Here is a 16,828-nt window from a genome sequence, read left to right on the forward strand (position 1 = left end):
TATATATTTTTTGCTACGCGAGATTGCAGACCGACCGATTGTCCTCTCAAGCCCTCTTCAGATGACACTACTTTCAAATCCCACCTCCTCTCTCCCCTCCAGGACTGCCATTTACTAGCTATTTGACCTAGAGAAACTGGGGGACAGGTCATGACCTAAGTAAAATGAGACCTAGATTTCTCTAAGATGGCAGTGGGCTCATTCGAACTGGCAGCATCTCTGTCTGGGCTCTATCTTATAGTTATAAGATTTCATTTCATGTAAAAGAAAATGAGTCTATAATGTCATCATCAGAGTCTGTCCTTGGAGAGGGATGACTAGAACAAGCTCGCTTTCAAGTCCCGTGTCCTAATAGTACAGTTAGAAACAAGGGAGCTGAGTGAGCCGCGCCCTTCTTCCCACCGCCCCACCCTACAGGTTATGCATGCTTCCGTAATCCCAAAACTGGGATGCTGTGTGAGTCACCTCCCTTCTCTCCAGTCATAAACACAACACCACCCTCATGATTACCCAGGTTTAAACTGAGAGGTCTAACACCCAAATCGGTAGATTACTGACACCAGTGAGACGGGGAGGCACCTAGGGTCACAGAGCCTGAGTTACCGAGCTCTCTTTTATTCCCCTTCGACTTTCTGCCTTTTCCTGCTGGTACTGTCCCTGGATAGCTACTAGGAGGTATATGCCGGCAATTCTTTCCTTGCCATACACAAGAACCTGGACTATTTTTGGCCGACTCAACTGTAAGGCTAATCTGAAGGCTGGTTATAGCACCAGAGCCAAAATGTCTGGGCTGCACATTGTTCAACCAGTAATGTGGGAAGCCAAAGTTGGTGGAAGGAAAAGGTTTTATTTAAAGACTGTCCTTGAAGACAGGAGACTTTCTGTTTTAAATCTCTTAGATAGCTTCAGGGCATGAAGAACTTTTTTTTTTTCACAGTGAAGATGGAACCCATGACCTTCACACTGAGCTACATTTCCACCTCCACCTCCCACCTTTCTTCATTTTTCAATATTTTAAAACAAGCTCTTACTAAGCCACTAAGTACCCAGGTCAAGCTTTAACACGTCCCTGCTGCAGTCCCTGCCTCAGCCTCCCAGACTGCTGGGAACACAGGCATATGCTACCACACTGGGGCCATGAATGAGTGGGAAAGAAGGGACAGGAACTCAACAGCCCAAGTAGATTTATTGCTAAACCTGAGAGGGACCTCTCTGTGGAAGCCAAACAGAGATGCTGTCTCTTTTGGTGGTCTTCTGAGGTGGTCTTCTAGTGACTTGCTGATGTGTCCTCTGTGACCTACTGATACATCCTTGGGGGACTGGTCATGACCTAAGTAAAATGAGACCTAGATTCTTCTATGATGGCAGTAGGCTCATTTGAACTGGCAGCATCTCTGTCTGGGCTCTATCAATGAAGAGCTTTTATAGGAGAAAACAGGATTATGGAGAGCGGGTAAAGATTATGGGGAGCTTCACTATCCAGAGGTAGATCTGGCTGGAACATAGCAATGAACATTAAGGAAAGGCTTCTCTTCAAAGAAAAGGATTAGGGAGGGGCAGAAAACAAAAGAGAAAGAAAGAGAAGGGACAGGCTTAAGTGAAAACTTGTTACAAATATGTGATTTCTAGGGTACTGGTCCAGTTTATGAGAATTCATAAGGTTTTTTAAAAATTTTCAGAGTTGAATATTTTATTTGCTTTTTATTGTGCTGCAAAGCTGTTGCTTCACTAAATAAAAACAGCACCAGCATAGGCAGTACATTGTAAAATTAAGGAAGTAGTGTTCTTAAGTAGGGCATTAGGGTGCATGCCTGTGATCCAAGCACTGGTGAGGCTGAGGCAGGAGGATACCAAGAGCTCGAGGCCAGCCTAGGCTACATAGTGAGTTCATGGCCATCCTGAACTGCATAGCAAAACTTGCCTCAAAAAAAAAGTATTTTTTTTTCATCTGACACTGTACAACTGCAACTGACACTTTCCTTCACTCCTAGTTATTTCTTTTTTGGGGGGGGGGTTCCCTTATCGGGAATTGAACTCACGACCTTGCACTTGCCAGGCAGGCACTGTGCCACTGAGCTAAATCCCCAGCCCCACTCCTAGTTATTTCCAAGAAAAAGACCATGTAAATATTTCAATCAAAATCCAGGGAGGAATGTAAGCAAGTTACAATATTATGGAACCCTTCTCCACTGTTGGTGGGAGTGTAGACTGGTGCAACCACTGTGGAGATCAGTCTGGAGATTCCTCAGTAAACTAGGATTAGAGGTCCCATTCAACCCAGCTATTTCCCTCTTGGGTGTTTTTCCAGAAGAACTGAAAACATCATACCACAGCAATATATATGCACCCATATTTATAGCAGCCCAATTTGTAATAGCTAAATTTTGGAAACAACCCAAATGCCCATGAACTGAGGAATGGATAAAAAAAGATGTGGTCTTTGTATATAATGGAGTACTACTCAGCCACAAAGAAGGATAAACTGGAGACTTGTACAGGTAAATGGATGCAACTAGAGACCATATTCATAGGTGAAATAAATCAGACTCACATGTGAAAACATCATATTGTCTCCCTAGTATAAGAACCTGAAAGAGTAAATAAAATCTGAAAGATAGAATAGATATTGTGAAAGGGAAAGAAATTGCTCAAAAAGAAAGAACAACTGGGGTGAGGGAAAAGAAAGGAAAGAAAGAAGAAAAAAGTATATATATATACACACACAAGATAGCTAAGATAATTGTACTACTAATTTCTATTGGTTTATTGAAAGGAACAGTTAACATTCGTTTGATCAGTCTTACATGCCCATATCTGGTTATCTGAATAACCACTTTGAGGATAACATTATGTAATACAACAACCATTGTTAATTTCCTATCACCTTGTTTTGAAATCCTGTATCGTTTTTATTGTTTCTGTACTGTTTTATGTCTTTGTTTCTATTATTTTGTTTTCTTTTCTCTTTAATATAAAAATTTTTTTAAATGGTTAAAGAGAGGAAATATTTACTGCCCTGATTTGATCCTTATACACAGTATACAAGTATAAATCTGATTTTTTAAAAAAAAAAACCAATATTATATAATATGATAACAATGTTATCCTTGAATTACATAATTTTTGTAACTAGGTTTTTTTTTTGTTGCTGTTGTTCAAGGTGGCCTTGAACTCACTATGTAGCTGAGGCTGGCCTTGAACTCACAGTGATCCTCCTGCCTCAGCCTCCCAAGTGCTAGGGTTATAGGTGTGTATCACCATGCTCTGCTATACCTAGGTTTTACCATGGATAATTTCATGAATCCTGAATATCAGAATCTACAATCTATTCTAAAAATCATAAGGTATATTGTAGTAAAAAATGCCCCTGAGCCAATCTGTTAGTTGCTCAGGTAACAGTTCCTGTTATGGTTCCTGTTAGTATTATCTCCTAGAAATGGCTGGTCACTGTGATGCACAGGTGGTCACTATGATGCATATTGTAAAAGCCAATCAAAGACAGCCAAGTACTCCACCGCTGTACCTCCCCTTTGCAACCCCATAAAAACTTTCCTCCTTGGGCCTTCAAGACCTAACATTTTGAGCAACAATTGATTCTTAGTCAGTGCCCATCAATGTAAAATAAATCTATCTCCAAATCCTGGGTGTCCTTTCGGTGTTTCTGCTTGTGTTGCATATAAAAAAGATGCACATTATGTTTATCTGCAATCATTAGGAAGTTACAGGTACTGTATTTTCTCTCAGGAGTAGGTTGAGAGTGATTCCTTTCCCATAATTATATTATTGCTAAATGTTTTACCTTTTATTTTTCTTTTTGAGACAGGGTCTTGCTGTGCAGTTCAGGCTGGGGTTAAACTTAGTATGTAGTCCAGGCTGGCCTTGAATTCTCAGTAATCCTCTTGCCTTAGCCTCCCAAGTGCTGGGATTTCAGGTGTGGCTGTAATCCACCATGCCTGGCTAAATTTGTATTTTATTTTAGGGCTAAATTTTAATATGATGTGAGTTTGAACTCTTACACTTAAAACAAAACCTTAAAATTACTGATTGGTTCAAAATGGTTTCATGGAAAAGTTAATCTGTAACAAAAACTTGGCACTGAGTGTGAAGAAGGCCCCACCTTTTTTTTTTTTTTGTCTTTTTGAGGCAGGGTCTCGCTATGCAGTTCAGGCTGGACTTGAGCTCACTTTGTAGCTCAGGCTGGTCTTGAACTCACGACAATCCTCCTGCCCCAGTCTCCCGAGTGCTGGGATTACAGGCATGCTCCACCATGCCCAGCTCCCACCATTTTTTGAGCAAAGCATACAAAGGTTCCAAGGGATAGGACCAAGAAATAAGGACTTGGACATTTACAACAGTAGGCATTTTCTCTTCCTCTTCTTGACAGGAGGTGGGCAGAGAGCTGCTCGGATAGCTTCATCAAACACTATCTTCAGGCCTCATTGGGTGAGAGCTGAGCACTCCAGGTATTTTACAGCACCGATCTCCCGTGGCCAAACCCTGCAGATAGGTGATGGGAGTCAGCTTCTTCTCCTTCAGTTTCTCGATCGCGTCTTTATCATCCCTAAGATCAAGTTTTGTTCCCACAAGGATAATGGGAGTGTTGGGACAATGGTGTCGCATTTCTGGATACCATTCTGCACGGACATTTGCAAATGGTGCAGGACTTACAAGGGAAAAGCAAATTAAGAACACATCTGTTTGGGCTGGGGATTTAGCTCAGCGGCACAGTGCCTGCCTGGCAAGCACAAGGTTGTGAGTTCGATTCCCGGAACTAGAAAAAAAAAAAAAACAAAAAAACAGAACACATCTGTTTGTGGATAGGAGAGGGGACATAATCTGTTATAATCTTCCTATCCAGCTGTATCCAATAAGTCCGGATTCACTGGTTTTCCATCTAACATAACATTGGCAGAATAGCTGTCAAAGACAGTAGGGATATATTCTCCTGGAAGCGCATTGGTTGTATAACTGATCAGTAGGCAAGTTTTACCTACAGCTTGGTCTCCCATCACCGCACACTTCATGGCCTGCCTCTCGGCTGCTCGCTGCTGCGCCGCCGGGCGCCGAAACAGAAAGCTGAGGCGGGGCGGGGTGCAGGGTGCCGGGGACCACTGTCCACGCAGCCTTGCCCTCAGAGGACTAGAAACCGAAGCCGGGTAGCCGCCACCACCGAAAGCTGGGAAAAACTGCTAAATTTGTGTTTTAAATCTTCTAATAGAAGACAACTATGCTGGAGAAAGTGATTTCACACTGGTTTATTAGGGGGTGCTGCTTCACTCAATCGATTGCAGGTATTTCTCGTACACTTCTTCAATCATGTAAACACCTAGTTCTGAAGGGCTGCTCAGTGTCACCTTCATCCGCCAAGCATCTTTATAACAAGATTTCTTGACAAGCCCTGGACTTTCCGCAGGGACTTTCTTACCTTCAGTTACTTCTCCTGATGGAGAAGAGAGTTCACTGGCAGCTTTCACACTTTCCAAAGCGCCAAACTCATCTTGCTTTTTCAACTTTGTCCCGCCCTCAGGCAGACTACGGTAAATATTCCTCAGAGCATCCTGTGCAAAATTGCTGATGCCCAGTGTTCCAACTGATTCCCAGTGTTCTGTTGTTATCCGTTCCTGTTTCTCTGTGAGTTTACCCATGGGGAGCAGAGCGGGTCCAGTTCGAAGCATCTTTGTAGGGCCTGTCTGTAGCCGCCATTCCCAGGGACTCTAGGGTTGCTCGCTGCATCTTGGCCACTAGGTCAATGGGTGTGTGTGTGTGTGTGTGTGTGTGTGTGTGTGTGTGTGTAGGGGGGGCATAAGGCTTTTTCTGTTTGTATATTATACTTCAGTAAAGAATTTTTAAAAAAATTACTTGTCTGAAGCTAGGGATGGTGATACATGCCTATAACGCCAGCATTCTGGGAGGCTGAGGCAGGAGGTTACAGCACAGCAAAGTGGCTAGACAATCTGCATGACCTGTTAACTGTGGAGACTTGTCCATTAAGGCTGGGACACATGTGCAGAGCCCCGCATGGGACAGCCCAAGTCTGACATCAGGAGGGGGATGTAAAAGGCAGCAGCCACCGGCTGTGCTGCCACTGTTCTCTTACTCTTGCAGTGGCCCATCCTGCATGCAGGACATATTTTCTCTTTTCTTTAGGGTACTTCTTCTTTGGAGCACTTCTTTTCTTGCTCTTTTCCTTCTAATAAATGTTAAGCTTTTACATATTTCATTTGTTCTCCAATTCTTTGAACAGGACAGTAAGAGCCTGGAAAGGATCACTGGTTGCTACAACATCTGGTGACAAGAGGTGCATAAATGCAAGCCTAGCCTGGGCAATTTAGCAAATTAGTGAGACCCTGTCTCAAAATAGAACATAAGAAAGGGATTGCGGATGTAGTTCAGTGCGAAGACCCTGGTTAAATCCTGAGCCCTGCCCCCTCATCCCCAATTGCTTGTGTGACTTTTATTTTTTTGTCTTTTTGAGTTAGGGTTTTGCTATGCAATTCAGCCTGGCCTTGAACTCACTTTGTATCCCAGGCTGGCCTTGAACGCACAACAATCCTCCTGCCTCAGCCTCCTGAGTGCTGGGATTATAGGCATGTGCCACTCTGCCTAGTTTGTGTGACATTTTAATACTTAGAGCACCATGGATGCATGAATTTTCTAGGGCCGGTGTTGTCACCAGGTAACATGGATTCTTGGCTGCTTGTAAGATGGAAATCAAATGTGGGCCAATTCTTGAGCTACTTATAACTGTCACCACTGTCTGTTCACCCTCTTCTTCAGAGCTCTCTAAAGGGGAGGGCCCCTATATGGGCTTCTAAGATGTCATCAATTGGCTGAGGGTTCTTGCTTGGTTGGTGTCTTAGTTACTTTTCTCTTGTTGCTGAGACAAAATTACCCAATGCCCAAAATTAAGGAAGGAAAGGTTTATTTAGCTCACAGTTTATGGAGGTTTCAGTCCGTAATCAGCTGGCTCCAAAGCAGGGTGGCATGGCAGAGGAGAAGCAGTCCGAGGCAGCCAAGAAAAGCAAAAGCAACAAGAACAAAACCTGGGAGAAGCAAGCCTTTCTCCTTCCCTTATAGTGTATGCGGGCTATCCGCCCTGGGGGTGGTCCTTTACACTCACAGCATCACCAGGCCTTCCTCTTCCACAAGCTCAGGATGTTTATAAAGTAAGGACACTGGCTCCCTGTGGAATTAAACTTCTAAACTTCTCAAGCTGACACAATGTATCAACCATTACAGTTGGTATAGAAATCATGAACTGTCAAAGTGTAGTTCTTCTATTGTTAACAGCTCTAGGCTTCGAATGGCAGTGGCTATCTGCTCTTTTAGTGTTAGCAGCCTTTCTTGCCATTCAGAGCCAGCAGCTACTGCCAGGCCTTGAGATCTCTCTTGGCCATTGCAGAAGGCAGCTCTAGCAATTCTTAGTTGCTCTCTGTACATCCGACTGCTAGACGCCTGTGGTATTAGTCTCAGCTGCAAGTGATCTGGGGCAGCAACAGAAGAACACTAAAAAGTGAGGTAGGATAGAAATAACAGACGGGTACAAAGGAGACAGACAAATATAACTAAAAAGTGTACTTTTCAAGAAGACTGCAACTTCTAAGACTCAGCCAAAGTTATCTGAAGGGATCCAGGAGCACTTGGGGGAGGGTACACTTAGGTTCCTTCCCTACCAGACCCATCATGCCTAAAATTCCTCAGAAATACTGTGAGTCCATAAGTTAGCTTAAATGAGAAAATAAAGAGCAGGCACCTGATTCTAAAATAAAGGATAGTCAAGAGAATCCAAAGGATGTTTAAATTACCTATTTAAAAAAAACTAAAGCAACAACAACAAAAAAACTCTGACACTTGTAGAATGGGCGAGTGCCCTTCTAAGGGATGGGCCACATTTTCCTCTGTTTTTTTTCCTCTTAAGAAAAGCATAGGTGGTGCAGGCCTGTAATCTCAGCAATGGGTAGGTTGAAGCAGGAGGATCTGCCTCAGAGAAACATTTTAGTGAAAACTGCATAGTGAAACCCTGTCTCAAAAAGACGAAAAACAAAACAAAACAAAAAATCAAAAACAAAAACATAAATATGCCTGTTCCAGGTAATAATGTGTCCCATTTCTCTGACCACCTGCACTCATTTTTGAGTGTATTCTAAAATCTCTGCCCAATAAGCCCTTCCTGTGCTTCTTATTGATGCATCCTACAATCTTTTTTTTTTTTTTTTTGATATAGTTTCACTATGTAGTTCAGGCTGGCCTTGAACTATGTAGTCACTATGTATTCTGACTATTTTAGGCTGGCCTCAGACTTGCAGCGATCCTCTTGCCTCAGCCTCCTGAGTACTGGGATTACAGGTGTGTGCCACCACAACTGGCTTTCTTCTGCTCCTTCTCCTCCTTTTGAGACAGGATCTTGCTGTGTAGTTCAGGCTGGCCTTGAATTCACTGAACCCTCCTGCCTCAGCCTCCTGAGTGCTGGGATCACAGGCAGGCGCCACCTGCCATGCCTGGATGAAAATTCTTTTTCTGTGACAGGAATCCTCAAATTTAATTCTACAAAAGCATGGCTCAGGTTCCTTATTCAATCTCAGAGACCTCCTCAGATGGAATCCAGTGAAAGAAGGTACCTCTTGGGGAGCACAGGGCACTTCTATCCATCTCCCCTTGACAAAGTGCCACCGGCTCAGAGGAGGAGCCCAGAGAACAGAATTCATACCATTTTCCTCCTTCTTTCCTTCCTTGCCGCTCTTCCTCCTCCTTTTCTTCCTCTCAGCCTCTGTCTTCTTTTTGTCTGTCTCTCTTGGTGGTACTGTTTTTTTTTTTTTGTGTGTGTGTGTGTGTATGTAGCACAGAGCCCTTTTTATTTTTATTTGAGACAGATCTTGCTAAGTTGCCCAAGCTGGGCTGAATTTGCAGTCTTCCTGCCTCCGCCTTCCAGGGTGCCGGGATGACGGGGTTGCCCCTCCATGCCCAGCTTTGTCTTTTCCTCCTCTCCCTCTCTCTTCCTCTTTCCCTGAAGCAGAAGATTCCACTTGAGGGAGGAGCTACTGCGTATGTGTCGCAGGTTTCTCCTGGCTGCACCCTAGGTCAGCTGGATTAGACTGAGGGAGGGTGGGGGCTGTTGGGCGTCGGCTACGTACCAGTTTAAGGAAGCTCACAGCTGAATGGGACAGATGTTGGAATGTGGGCTCCCCAGGAATCAGAGTCTGAGACAGAGGTTAATACCCACGGATTCCTTGCTGTGTAGGGGAGAGGGGCGGGATTCTTGAGAGGATGACGCAGGCTGTGACGCAGTCCCGTGAAGTCTTCAGCCCACACCCACTTCACCTGGCAGAGCTCTGGAGCAGGGTGTTCCTAGACTTGTCCCAATTTGAGGGAGGGGCTGGGCTTTAGTACCTCCCAGCGATCTGTGATTGGCTGTGGGCGGCCCAGCAAGGAGATCTGACCTTGGGTGAGGCAGTTTTCTCCAGCCAATACTCAAAGAGAACTCCTAGCTTTCCTGAGGAGGTGTCTGGCAGGCTACCTTGGTTAAGTTTGATTGTTTCCTGTTATAGATTAGACAACTGAGCTCCAGCAGAGACCAATCCCATCCAGGAATCTGTATCCCCGCCTGCTGCTTGGATGTGGTATGCCCCCTCTCATGTGCTGCGGCGTGGACCTCAAGGCAGTAGAGTACAGAGGTGGGGCTTTTGGGAAGTGACTGTGAGCTAGGAGATTAGGGGTGGGGCAAGCTGAAAAAACAGCTGGGAAGAACATCTCAAAACCACAGAAACCCAGAGAGTGCTGGGCATGGTCACGCACACCTGTAATCCCAGCACTTGGGAGGCTGAGGCAGGAGGATCATTGCGATCATTGCAGCCTGGGCTACAAAGTGAGCTCAGGGCCAGCCTGAACTGCATAGCAAGACCCTGACTCAAAAAAAAAAAAAAAAAAAAAACCAATACAAAGAAACTCAGATAACATACACAGAACACAGGATCCAAAGTGACCGTGTGTCAGGTGTGGTGGCACACGCTTATAATCTCAGCACTTGTGAGGTATAGGCAGGAGGATTGCTGGAACTACATACATAATGAGACTCTGTCTCAAAAAAGAAGTCAATTAAGTTAGATGTGGTGGCACACAACTGTAATCCCAGCACTCAGGAGGCTGAGGCAGGAGGATTGCCGTGAGTTTGAGGTCAGCTTGAGCTACATAGTGAGTCCAGGCCAGACTGAAATACAAAGCGAGACCCCTCAAAAACAAAACAAAACAAAACAAAAACAAACACACACACAAAAAGAAATCAATTAATCCAAGAAAAAAAAGAAATCAATGGATTATTTTTCAGATCCCCTCCTTCTGAAAGACTCTACAGCTTCTGAGCACTGTACATGGGGCCATTCAGAAAAGCGCTGTTTTCAGTTCATTTATACCTGGTAGAGCCCAGTGAGTCTTTTGATAGCGAAGTTTAAGTCTGGCAGAAGGCCAAGTGAGTTTTTCATATAGCACAACTGTCTCTGCCTTATTTATACTAGGGAGAAGCCAGTCCAGGAATTTTGGACACAAAGGATCATTTTCCCTTACCCTTGGGACTGCCGTGAATCTGCTGGTCACTCTTGTGTTGTAGAGTTTACTTCTTTTCCTCTTTCAGTAAATGTAGACCCCTGCTTGTCTTTGTTCAGGACACTAAAAACCTGGAAAGAATTCCTCTAGGAACCAATGTCCTGACCTTATTTTATTTATTTATTTTTTTGTCTTTTTGAGACAGGGTCTCACTATGAAGTTCCGACTGGCCTTGAGCTCACTTTGTAGGCCAGGCTGGTCTCGAATTTGCAAAGATACTCCTGCCTCAGCCTCCAGAGTGCTGGATTACAGTTGTGTGCCACCACACCCATCTTGATAATGAGGGTGCTGATTCCATCAGTGGGTTAATCCACTAAGTTCATAGCTCATTGGGTTTACTAGGAGGTGAGGCCTAACTGGATGAAGGAAGTCACTGTTGAGCATGGCTCTGAAGGTATGTGTTCTCCCCGGCCTTTCTTTGCTGGCTCTTTCCCCACTCTGCTTCTTGGCTATCATGTGTTGAGCAGCCTCACTCCATCCCACTCTTCTGCGGTCTCACAGCAGCAGAACAAGCTCACCATGGACTGAAACTGAAAGTGTAAATAAGGAGCAAAATGTATATTGTGAAATAGGAGGAAAATGTTCACATAGGGAGAGGAACAAAGGAGAAGGGAGGGGGAAAGGGAAGGAGGGAAAAGTAAAAAAAAAAAAAGAGAAAACATGGAAAACATGTTTTCAAACAAAGCTTTGTAAATGGGGAGGGGAAGAGGGGTACAAATTCTCTATGATGAGTGTGATTGTTACATATATCTAAAATGTACCAATAAAATCTAATTTAAAAAATTAAAAAATAAAATGTTGGCTAACTTTATTTTTCATTTTATTTTTTATTTTTATTTTTTGTCTTTTTTGAGACAGGGTCTCGCTATGCAGTTCACGCTGGCCTTGAGCTCACTTTGTAGACTAAGCTGGTCTCGAACATACAATGATCCTCCTGCCTCAGCCTCCCAAGTGCTGGGATTACAGGTGTGGGCCACCACACCCAACAATGTTGGCTAATTTTAAAAGAGGCTATACAGAAAAGTATGAAGTAAAGCTGACGGCTCCCCCCAGTGGTTAAGAACTGTTTATAAAGCAGATTGACCCTCCTTTAATGGTAAATGGCTGGCTGGGGGTGGGCATGATTGACAACAAACAATTGGATGTATATACAGGATGGTGACCAAAATCAGAGGGCTACCAGGACATCAGAATCAGTTTCCCTACGTCGACTTATGGCTAACCATAGTTCAGACTAGACTCACATGGCTTCAGCCCTGTCAAACTGCTTACTGACAAAAACTAGAGGGTTTTGCTGGCATGAATGCGACGTAGCTTTTAGAGGTGGCTACCTAAGTATATGTACATCGTGACCACGAGGCCAAACAAAATGTTGATAAGAGGCTCAAAAACAAAAGAAAACAAAACAACAAAAACAGATCTGTTGACAGCAGTGCTCACAGAGAAAACAAAAAACAAAAATAGAACTCACTAAGGAGCAAAGATGAAGACACGGACAAAACAAGAGTCAAACTCAGCTGGCATCTGCCAGTTGACCAGAACTAGATTGGGATCAATGTGCACGATGGAAAAATAAAGAGACTGGAAAAATAAATGCCCCCAAATGATAACAGAGATGATAAAAATTCTAAAACGAGTAGGCTGCCTGCAAAAGTTTATTCTGCTTCCCTCAAAAGTCAGATGCTGGCTTCGTTGGACTGACAGGAACTAAAGGTTATCAGGACTAGGCCAGACCAGGCTGTCCCCTTAGACACCCAGAAGCCCATGGTCACAATGAGAATAGGGGGCCAACTGATGGCGCCTCGGGGACCAGATTACAAACTGACTCTAGGGGATGTTCGAGGCCTACGTTGTCCTGCCCCCTGAGCCAGACTGGAATGCGGAAACTCCTTGTTTTCTTCTGGTCACAGCTGAAGACCTAAGGCTGGTGGTACTGTGGCACTCACAAGGCAAGATAAGACCTGCTGAGGACAATAAAGCTCTGTAAAGCAACATAGTAAATAGTTTCCCCTGAGGAAACTACAGTCTCCTTGCTGTCCCTTGTCTCCTCTTTAGTATGAGAATGCTTTGTTCTTCTTACTAGCCCACCACAATCACCATTACTGTTCCTGGAAGCACTCACTACTGGGCACCCACTGTCCTTGACACAGATGTAATCAATAAATACCGAGGTTCTGGCCGCCTCGTGGCCTCTTGTTCCCTGTGAACCACTGGTCATCCCAGATCCCCATTACATTGCCATTTTGTCTCTTGCTCTTTTTTTAACCATGCATGGTAACACTTTGCAGGAAACTGGGGACTCATTACAGGGGTCCCAATAATGGACTGTCCAGTAAATGATGGAACTACACACTCAGCAATGACACAGCCCATTGGATTGTCATCCAAAAATCATGTGACTATTGTTAGAGTCTCAGAAAGAGGCCATTTTTCTGGTCTGAGAGGTATATAACCATAAAAAATGGAGAGGACCAACATAAGTTCCTATATCTTCAAACTATCTGGTTTCCTGCTAAAAAGAAACCTACTCCAAAACTACAGACCCCAATTACCTTTGAGCCATATGGATAAACAAACAAACAAACAAACAAACAAACAAAACTCTACAACACAAGGCTGACATTGAGGACTACCTCAACCGGTTGAACAAGACATCAAAGAGTGAACTCAAGCAACACAAGGGGCTAGGAAAAAACACACTGAGACAATGGTGACAAATAAAAAGGATCCTTGCACTCAAGGTGAGCCTTGAAAAAGCTGCTGCTGACAAGACAGAGCTAAAACTGGACGCATCTACAGCAATGTTGAGAAAACATCGCACAACAAAAAACAAGACAAAGCTGGGGGCTACTTGACAGCAACAGTTGGCAGCGGAGAAAAACCAATGACACCGTGAGGCCAAAGAACACACACAAAAGAACCTGACAGCTGAGGAGGAAGGCACAAGGCAGCACAAGGCTGCAGTGGATGAAATCAAGGGACTCAACGCCCAGGTGAAAGAGGCCCAAAGCCTGTGGAGCAAATGAAACAAGTCAGCTCAACAGCTACAGGTGACCCAAGAGGCTGCCTATAAGTGATTACAGATAGACCAGCCGGTCCGATGGTGCAGGCCCCGAGCGCGCAGGCCAGGCCCCAGCTGAGGCAATGGAGGCGTCCACGAGGCTGCTTCGCGCCTTGGTCATGAGGGAGCCGGGCTTGGACAAGGGCACCATGTCATCACGCATCATCCAGCACTTCGAGATGAAACACTTCTCCAGCAGAACATGCTGCAGGGCACAGAAATTGGTGTGTTAGCCGAGACTTTCATCTACCAAGGGAAGCTCATCCCAGATGACGTCATGACTCGGCTGGCCCTCCATGAGCTGAAAAATCTCACCTGGTACAGCTGGCTGTTGGATGGTTTTCCAAGGACCTTTCCACAAACAGAAACCCTAGACAGAGCCCATGAGATAGACACAGTGATTAACCTGAATGTGCCCTTTGAAGTCGTTAAACAATATCTCACTGCTCGCTGGATTCATCCAGCCAGTGATAGAGTCTACAAGATCAAATTCAACCCTCCCAAAACTGTGGGCACTGACGCTCTGACTGGAGAGCTTCTGATTCAATGTGAGGATAATAAACCAGCGATCAAGAGATTTAAGGCTTATGAAGCCCAAACAGAACCAGTCCTGGAATATTACCAGGGTGTTGGAAACATTCTCTGGAACAGAAACCAACAAGGTCTGGCCATATGTATATGCTTTCCTACAAACAAAAGTTTCCCAGACAAACCAGAAAGCTCCAGTTACTCCATGAGAGAAAAGCATGTAACTAGTAAGATGAGAAGAAGAAACTTCTGTGCCATTAGCAGCTCCTGTTTTGAAAGGCTCAGGCATGTACGAATTCTTTGAAAATTGTTGTATTTCTACGATTTTATTCTGGGTATTACTAAGGATGTGCCAAATGAATCAAATACTAAGATTAATCTTTTCAAATTGTGTACTGTGTTTTACTCATTTGTCTTTTATAGGTTTACAATTCAAAAACACCAGGTGTGTTAAAACTTTAAAAAGAATGAAATTGGGGCTGGGGATTTAGCTCAGTGGCAAAGCGCCTGCCTGGCAAGCGCAAGGTCATGAGTTCGGTTCCCAGTACTGGAGAAAAACCAAAAAAAAAAAAAAAAGAGTGAAATTAAAAGGGTAGTTGGTACTTAATTTTTTTTTTCCATCTTTTTGAGACAGGTGTTGCTATGCAGTTCAGGCTGACTTTGAACTCACTTTGCAGCCCAGGGTGGTCTTGAACTCGCAATGATTCTCCTGCCTCAGCCTCCCAAGTGCTAGGATTATAGGTGTGTGCCACCATGCCTGGCAATAGTAATTTTTTTGTTCAGTATTTGATAAATCATTTTTTCATATTTTTCTGGAGAAGTAAAAAAATTACATGTCACTCATATGGGGAAAATATCATGAGACTTTTGCAGAGTAATGCAAAAAAAAAAAGAAAAAGACATTTCCTAGTCTTGTGGAATATGATTTTGAAACATGTATCTGTAGTTTCCTGACATAACATCACAGAAAAAAGCAACGGGATTTCTAGATGTTGCAAGATGCAAATTCATTGTTGCCTCTACACTAATAAACATATAAGCTAGCTACATATGCTCTATTTATTATGTCATTAGATATACCTTTGGCTTACTCAGAATTTTTAATTTGCTATAAAAATATATCCATCAGTATATAAGAAATTAGCTTATTTTCTTTTGAAAATGCATGTGTGCTGAGGGATATGATTTATGTAAAAAATGACAAAATTCTTAGATCAGCACCAACAGTCAATGAATTTTCAATGGAAAGTATAGTCAGGTTTTCAGATGTTACTTAGGTTAAAAATCATAGGATCTACTTGTCAGTTTCTTTTTAATCCAAATGTATAATTCATGCTAGCAAACAACAAACTGTAGTACAAACAAAAAATAAATAAGTTGGCAGTATGTAAGGTAAGCATACTTTGTTATTAAGGGAATATAAATAGCTCAACCATGCCAGGAGGATATTCCCTTGACATTAACACAACCATAATTAGTAAACAGGTGCAGCAATAAAAAGAACAAATATGATAGGTCAGAAAATGATCAGAAAAGTAACTGAGTTCCATAAAGGGGTTCTTTATTCGACTGAAGAAATTGACATCTGCTAGTGTTCACTTCTATCAGTCAGGGGAAAGAACTCTGCTAGTGTCCTCTGAGCAGCCATTTAAAAAACTAAATTGTGTTTCCTTAGTAGGGCAACAAGGATGCGTGCTCATGTGTCATGGCCTGGTGGAAAATGGGGCAATCTGAGAAGGAGAGGAAAAACCCAACTGTTTTTCATGTGATACGCTTATTTTACTGGGTGCTAAAACAAATGTATCAAGCACTTGTATAAACTGTTAACTGGCCTTTTAAGAATTTGGCCCATTTTATTATAGACATTTAAAATTCAAGTGCCAGCCTGGGGTGCTTATGCATTGAGCGATGCTTATGTATTTTCCTTTTTTTAAATATATATTTTTAAAAATTCATTGTTGATCTTTTAAAATGGAGCAAGGCTTTTTATTTCATTTATTTATCTATTTTTTGTTTTTTGTCTTTTTGAGACAGGTTCTTGCTATGCAGTTCAGGCTGGCCTTGAGCTCACTTTGTAGCCCAGGCTGGCCTTGAACTCGCAATGATCCCCCTGCCTCAACCTCCCAACTGCTGGGATTAAAAGGTGTGCGTGACTATGCTTGGGTATGAGCAAGGCTTTTTGAAAGGATTACGGTCACTAGTTCTTTATAAAACTCTTATAATGCCTTATATTTGAATGTTAATATTATGTGCTTTCTAAAAATGTGAACTACCAAACTTATCACTAGGTTATTAAATATACATGTTTCTACTACAATAAAATTTAAGTACCTTGAAAAAAAATTGACTACAGACAAAGGAAAAAACATGTGAGCATGCTACAATGACTGCATGATGAGACAGAGGCAACTTGGCAAGCAACTGGAGGCCAAGGAGGCTCAGAAATATGCCAAACATAAGGCAACACAGTCTCACCAGCAGACGAAAAAACAGAACAACTAAAACAGCTGACAGAGGCACATGCCCAAAACAAGGTACAAATGGAACTAAAGACACAAAAACTATGATGGCACATATGAGAGGAGACAGCACAATGGAAAGAAACACCAGTACACATATAAAAACACATGATCTAGGAAGAGC

At 43.1% G+C, this 16,828-nt stretch overlaps 1 protein-coding gene and 2 pseudogenes across 1 annotated transcript; 1 reads left to right on the plus strand and 2 right to left on the minus strand.

The window, feature by feature from the left end:
- Nucleotides 1–4,308: 4,308 nt before the first annotated feature.
- LOC102028043 lies at nt 4,309–5,024 on the minus strand (annotated as a pseudogene).
- Nucleotides 5,025–5,273: 249 nt separating this feature from the next.
- LOC102028361 (glycine cleavage system H protein, mitochondrial-like) lies at nt 5,274–7,682 on the minus strand. The gene is made up of 2 exons (XM_005373169.2): nt 7,674–7,682; nt 5,274–5,714 (listed from the first exon to the last, which is right to left on the minus strand). Exons 1-2 carry the CDS (start codon nt 7,680–7,682, stop codon nt 5,274–5,276), a joined length of 450 nt encoding a protein of 149 aa, XP_005373226.1.
- A 3,866-nt stretch (nt 7,683–11,548) lies between these two features.
- LOC102012710 lies at nt 11,549–14,631 on the plus strand (annotated as a pseudogene).
- Nucleotides 14,632–16,828: the final 2,197 nt, after the last annotated feature.

Source organism: Chinchilla lanigera, unplaced genomic scaffold (assembly GCF_000276665.1).
Source record: "Chinchilla lanigera isolate Chin_1 unplaced genomic scaffold, ChiLan1.0 scaffold00001, whole genome shotgun sequence".
Taxonomy (NCBI): Eukaryota; Metazoa; Chordata; class Mammalia; order Rodentia; family Chinchillidae; genus Chinchilla; species Chinchilla lanigera.